This window comes from Piliocolobus tephrosceles, unplaced genomic scaffold, assembly GCF_002776525.5.
Source record: "Piliocolobus tephrosceles isolate RC106 unplaced genomic scaffold, ASM277652v3 unscaffolded_34059, whole genome shotgun sequence".
Classification (NCBI taxonomy): Eukaryota; Metazoa; Chordata; class Mammalia; order Primates; family Cercopithecidae; genus Piliocolobus; species Piliocolobus tephrosceles.
The window spans coordinates 1-6,011 of NW_022317709.1; the positions used below are offsets into that span (position 1 = coordinate 1).

Below are 6,011 nucleotides of genomic sequence, written 5' to 3' on the forward strand. Positions count from 1 at the left end.
CTGTTGAAACTCCAACTCTTATAACTCGTTCAGACCAGTGTTTCAAGGTAAGATCACAGATGAAGGATATCTCATAGTAACCGCATGGCTCAAGTTGTTCCACAGATCAGACCACTGATTGTTCCAGCAACTCCCCAGCTGACAAATTCTGACCAGCGCCTGCCAAAATCATCCTCTCATACCAGCCCTTAAACCAGATCCAGGCCGTCCCCTCCCTCCCCACTTAGTAAACGCCCCTTGGTTCTCCAGAGTCTGGACTCCCCTTGTGGCAGCAACTTTAATGACAGGTATGTTCCTGGAGGGAAAATGCAAACCACTGCCTCTGTTATGGGGTCCTTCCACGGCTTCCTAAGCCCATAGGAATGTCCCTCCTACATCCCACCCAGGACCCTAGCCTTCGGACCCGACTTCCCAGCATCACCTGCTTCCGTGGCTGTTGCATTGGCAGGCTCAGCAGTTTGTCAGCTGCAATCTCCATGAAGAAGGGGTTGAGAATCCGAATCTGTTTAGGGTTGACATCCCAGATGAGGGGAGGCTGTTTCCAGAAACCCTTTCGCACCTAGGAGGATGGGGTCAGAAGAGAGACAGCAGCAGGTGAAGCCCTGTTTCTCAAATCCAACCCAGTGGTCCTCAGCCAGACGAGGGGCTCCAAGCGATGGCAGAGGCCTTCAGGAACACAAGGTGACAGGAAAGGGAGGTGAAGTCTGTGCCAGAGATGGGAGACCAGGAGAGGACCAGGGAAAGAGAGGAGGAGAGGAGCCCCCTCGGGAGGCCAGGTGACCAGGTGTATAAAGCAGAGGGTGGAAGCCATGGACCACTTCCAAGAGCATCCACACAGGTAGAAGGGACTAAAGTTTTAGGCTGTCTAAACACTTGACAAAAAAGCCAGAGGGGACAGTTCAGCCTGTGACTGATGGCAAAGTGATGTAGTAAACTCTTTCTGGGGACCGTCTGTTAGGACACACGCCTCATTGCTCTAACCTGCCCTCGGCCTGGAGATGGCTGCTGGAGGGTTCCTCGGCTCCCGAGTTCCTCACAGGCAAACACCTACTCAGAAAGCGTTCCTGTCGCAGACAGCCCTGGAGCGTGAGTGCCTTTGGCTGCTGCCACCTGACGCCTGCAGGCTTTTATACCCAGTTGCTGGGGCGGCTTACTGGAACACCACCATTGGAGGGCAGCCTAAGGCGCTGACTGCCGGGAGCCTAGTTCATGCTGTCCCCGCACAGGCTCTTTAGGACTGCCAGGCCGACATCAAGGAGTGAGAGGTCCTGACTCGGGCAGTGTCCCCACCCCCTGGCCTCAGCCCCCAGTCTGTCCCTCAACTTACCCGCTTCTTATCACTCAGGATGGTCTCAATCCAGTGGAAGTCCATTGCCTTGAAAGCCACCAGGACGAGGAGTGTGTCTGGGTTGTTTTCTACTTTGGGGTCGAAGTGGGCAGATTCAGGGTAGAAGAGACGCATGGTGGTCTTGGAGCCCACGTCACCCTCATAGCCAGCCACTGGGGCATTGTTCAATCTGGGGGTTGGGGGGGGAGGATTCCCATCACTAGAGGCCTCCTGGGCCTGTGTACAGTCCCTGGTTTGGACCAGCAGTAGGAAGAGACAGTCACACACACCTGATGACCACATCGTACTTGTTGATGGCATCTCCTAGTGAGCTGTTCCGCAGCCGGTGCCCGTTCCCCACGACCACGCAGCGGCGGCACCTGAGGCTGCCAGAGGAAGAGGAGTGGTCAAGCCCAGAACTCACCCCTGCTCTACCCCACGCTCGCTGCCCTGGATCTGCCTGGGCCCATCTCAGGACCACTTCCTAGGCCCCCTAAGCCCCTGGTCCCCGTGGAGCAGGCATCACCCCCATGGTCCTGCTTACGGTCATGCTGACTTTACACCCCTGGGCCAGGCCATGACTGTTTCACACGGGGGCAGGAAAGACGAGAAGGTGCCCAGACTGGAGTCGGGGGAGTGCCGCCTTACCTCTGGATGTTCTCGGGGATAGAGGAACTGGTGATGGCTAGCACCCGGAGGAGCAGGTCCTCTACAAAAAGAGCCAGGCGGAGGGACTGATGCGACAGCCAGCATTCTGAAGGCTGCCTGCCCTCCCTCCACTGCTCCTCAGAGCCCTGGCTGCCTTCTTCTTCCCTTGACCCTGGTGCTGGAGCCGGGCTCAGAACTTGGGCACTGGGGCCAGGGACAGCAGAGAATAAGAAGCACTCTGGTCACGGTGAGCCCATGGTTCCCACAGAGCTGGGTGGGAACTTACCAGTCCCCTTGGTCCCATAGGGCAGCTTGTAAGCAGATGGCGTCTTGACCCAGAAATAATCCTTAAGCTGCAGGAAGATGGGCTGATCCCGGGAGTAGCTGTCCAGAGGTGAAAGCCGGGTGGGGATGAGAACAGAATTAATCTTGATGCCAGAAGCAGGGTTAGGCCCATGACTAATATTATAAGGCCGTCACTTCCCTCCCTGGCTTCACCTAACCCATGTCCACCACCAAGGCTGCTCCTTCCATCTACTCCTCACACTGAGGCTGCCCTCAATCCCAGCTCGCTCCATGCCCTGCTCTACCCTCCTCACCCTTGAGACTTACTTGCCAAAGAGCTTAGAGGCCTTCCTCTCTGCCTCACCCTGGAGGCACGGCTCCTTCTTCTCTGGGATGGGAAAATAAAAACTGGAGAGAAAAAAGGACAGGAGGCAGAAGCCCCAGTCAGACCCAGGGGCCCATGTTCCAGGCAGCCTAAGCCTTCTCCCATGGCATGAAGGTCCCAAGGTGCCAAGCAGGAATCATCTCAAGTTAAGTTCCACTGATCCAGGTCTTCCTGCCCCTGCACTCCCTGGGTGAGGGTCCAGTGAGCCATCCCAGGCCCTACCCGCATCCACCCTCACGGAAGCACTCCGTACCAGTAGCTGAAGGGATGAGGTCATGCGCTGGCTTTTGGAATGTTCCTGCCCTCTTAGGTCCCCCGCTCCATGATGCTCCATCCCTAAGCCCCGTCCCTGACAAGAACCAGTGGAACGACATGGAAGGTGAACTCACAGCTCGATGTACCTCTCTTCCCGGGAGATGGAATACAACACCATGACGACCAGGACCAGAGCCAACATGGCCAGGAGTTTCCAGCCTGCAGGACACATGCACAGAGGAGCTAGAGGCAGAAACAGGCAGGTACAGTCCCCGTCCACCTTCCCACCTGCCCCCTTCTGAGCCCCTCTGACCCCTAACTCAATAGGAGCAGTCTCTGGTCCTCTCCTGGCCCTGGCTGAGGGCTTGACGCTGATTGTACCCAGTGTCCTTCAAGATGAAGAGAAGGGCCCCTGGCTCCCTGTCTGTCCCTCCACAGCCCCCGAGGTCCCAGGATCCTGCTGAAGACGGCTTCTGGAGGCCCGTCCTCCAGGGTGGGGGAGCCCTCGGACAACACTCACGGGACTTGCTGACCATGATTCTCAGCAGGCAGCAGGATTTCTGGCGAGACCTGTCATTGCGGCTGCCTCGGGCCACCTAGGAAATAGGAGTCACAGGTGTCTGGTCGGCTTCACAAACTCTCCTGCCCAGACACCGGAGCAGGACACACCTACTGTCCACCCCTCCCTTCCTCCAGAAAGCAGGAAGCCGTTCCCTGGGGCAGTCATCCTGAGGGTGACCTTTCTCATCCAGGATTCCGCCTAACTCCTCCAAGGGTGGCATCAGGGATCCAGGTGAGTCCTGCCATGGAAGGGAAAACCGAGGGTCCAGCCCTCACAGACTTGGTCCCAAGCCAGGCTGGCCTACTGCAGCCTCTATGCGTGGTTCTTCTCACTGTCCCCTTCTGCATTTTGGCCCAGGAAGGGCCAGCTCCAGGAGGCAGACAGCTCCCCCACCCACTGCTGACACGAAAGTTAAGCCAACTCACTGTGTGAGGGCTTGAGTCCTATTTTACCCAACAGAGGGTCACCTATTCTCCACCATCCAAGGCGTCCCTTGGTCAGTGCCTGCCTCTCCATCATCAATCCAGCCAAACAGGTCTGCTCAGGCCAGAGGCTGGGAGTGAGGGTGGGGCTATGACATGGTCCTCATGAGGGCTCCTTGATCCCTTCTAGACCCTGACCAAATGCAAACAGTGCTCACGCCTCCCCACCCAGCCATGGGGTAAGCTCAGGGAGGGAAGGTGTTTGAATGGGGAGCACAGGGAGCTGGGAGGGTCTGGCCGGCCAAAGAGGAGTCAGGAGACGTTTCCAGTAAGGGTGAAGACAGTAAGGTGAGGACTGTGCACGGGAAGGGGTGAGCTGCTGTTCCCCCATCACACAAGCAAAGGCTGCCTCACAAGCACCAGCTCAGCCAGGGCCACGCCACAGAGTGACTGCAGAAGAAATTTCTGTGGCTTCCACAGCCACACAAAGAGGCACCAGATGCCACGTGCCAGTTTCTTCATCCACGCCATGCTTCCTGATGATCTGGATCGGAAGAGTCACTTGGACCACTTCCTAAATACACATTTCAGGTCCCCTCCCTGGAGACCACCGTGGTCAGCCTGACTACGGCCTGGGACAGGCATTTTCACAAACAGCCCATGTGAATCTGACGGTCCATCAGGAAAGGGAGGCAAACACTAGTGTTTGTGCACCAATGGAAACCTTCCATGTTTCACAGGGGCTGGGGATAGCATCTGGATGAGGTCTGGTCCATTTTACACACCATTAACCAATGGCCCTCAGCCCTGTCCTGTGATGAAGTCAATGTCCTGCTCCCCAGCGGCCTCATTCCCAGGCCCCGCGCTGAGCCCACAAACACTGAAGAATCAGAGTCTTGAGTCAGAGGAAACAACCAGGCAGGGACCAGGGTCAGACTCCCTTGGGAGAGTCAGAAGCACCATCCCCAAACCCCAGAGGGGATGAAGCCTGGCCCTGTCCAGTCAAGAAAAGTGATCGGTTTGTAATCAGCACAAGTTCCCTAGGACTTGTAATCAGCACAAGTTACTAGGACAAGGTGTTGTCCTAGTAACTCCCCAGACAGCTCTTCTGAAAGGGGCATGCCTTCCCTACCCCTCACCCCACAGCAATCTCTGAGTCATTCCCTACACACGGCCCTCCTCGCCTTCATAGCATTTCCCATCTGTCATCAGCTTAGTTACTTGTTTGCTTTCTGTCTGTCTCCCCAACTGAGATATAAGCTCTGGGCGGGTTGGAATTGGGTCTGTCCCGTTCGCAGCTCTAGTCCCACATGTAGCACGCTGCCTGGCACACAGTAGAGTACATCAGAAAGTACTGAATGTGTATCAGGCTGGTTACCGTGGACGATCACACCTCCCTCTCTGACCTGCAGTTTCCTTGCTGTGAAACTGAGAAGTCAGCCTATTCCCGCTGCTCAAAAAAGGCCAGATCCGTCCCATGGGCATCCCAGAGCCTTTCTTAGACAAATTGATTCTTTGGCCCCCTTCCAGACCTATAAAATCAGAACGTGCATTTGAACACAATAGCCTGGCGATTCATATATCTGTCCGAGTTTGAGAAGCACTGGTCAAGCCTGATGTTCTTGATTATGGCTGAAGAGGAGACTCACCTGAAGTACTTAATTTTTTTTTTTTTTTTTTTTTTTTAATGAGTATCTGGGTCCCAACACCTAGAAATTCTGAGTTAATTCATGTAGCCCAGCACTGGAATTCGCTGAAGCCCCCTGGGTAATTCTAAAGCGCAGCCAAGGTTGAGAACCACTGGTCTGGATGATCTGAAAACACACTTCTCAAACCTTGATGTGCACATTGTGACTCAGAGGGTGCCAGATGGGGGTGCAGGGCAGGCAGGAATTTGCATTCTAACCAGCTCCCAAATGGGGCCTGCTGTGTGGCTGGAACTACTCTTTGAGTTGCAGGGCTCCGAACCAGGATCCCTCCAGCTCTAACATTTCAGGACCTTACGAACTGCAGCCTCTCTCACCCTCCCTGCTCCCTCTCTACATCTCCCTTGCATGACCAGCGTGCATTTCATCTTCCTTTCTATTCATAAGTCACAGCATTGGCTGCACAATGCAATGACCTGAG

The 6,011-nt window shown here is 55.4% G+C and overlaps 1 protein-coding gene across 1 annotated transcript; it reads right to left on the reverse strand.

Moving 5' to 3' along the window:
- Positions 1-310: 310 nt before the first annotated feature.
- LOC111535683 (CMP-N-acetylneuraminate-beta-galactosamide-alpha-2,3-sialyltransferase 4-like) lies at positions 311-3,799 on the reverse strand. Its single transcript, XM_026452353.2, has 8 exons — positions 3,421-3,799; positions 3,035-3,119; positions 2,588-2,668; positions 2,262-2,359; positions 1,976-2,036; positions 1,618-1,713; positions 1,328-1,517; positions 311-559 (listed from the first exon to the last, which is right to left on the reverse strand). Exons 1-8 carry the CDS (start codon positions 3,434-3,436, stop codon positions 326-328), a joined length of 861 nt encoding a protein of 286 aa, XP_026308138.1. The 5' UTR covers positions 3,437-3,799; the 3' UTR covers positions 311-325.
- Between the last annotated feature and the right edge of the window lie 2,212 nt (positions 3,800-6,011).

Coding starts and splice junctions, on each gene's coding strand:
- LOC111535683 (XM_026452353.2), bottom strand. Junction 2,669..3,034: donor GAAGAGAGGTACATCGAGCT/GTGAGTTCACCT, acceptor TTTTCTCTCCAG/TTTTTATTTTCCCATCCCAG. Junction 2,037..2,261: donor CTATGGGACCAAGGGGACTG/GTAAGTTCCCAC, acceptor CTCTTTTTGTAG/AGGACCTGCTCCTCCGGGTG.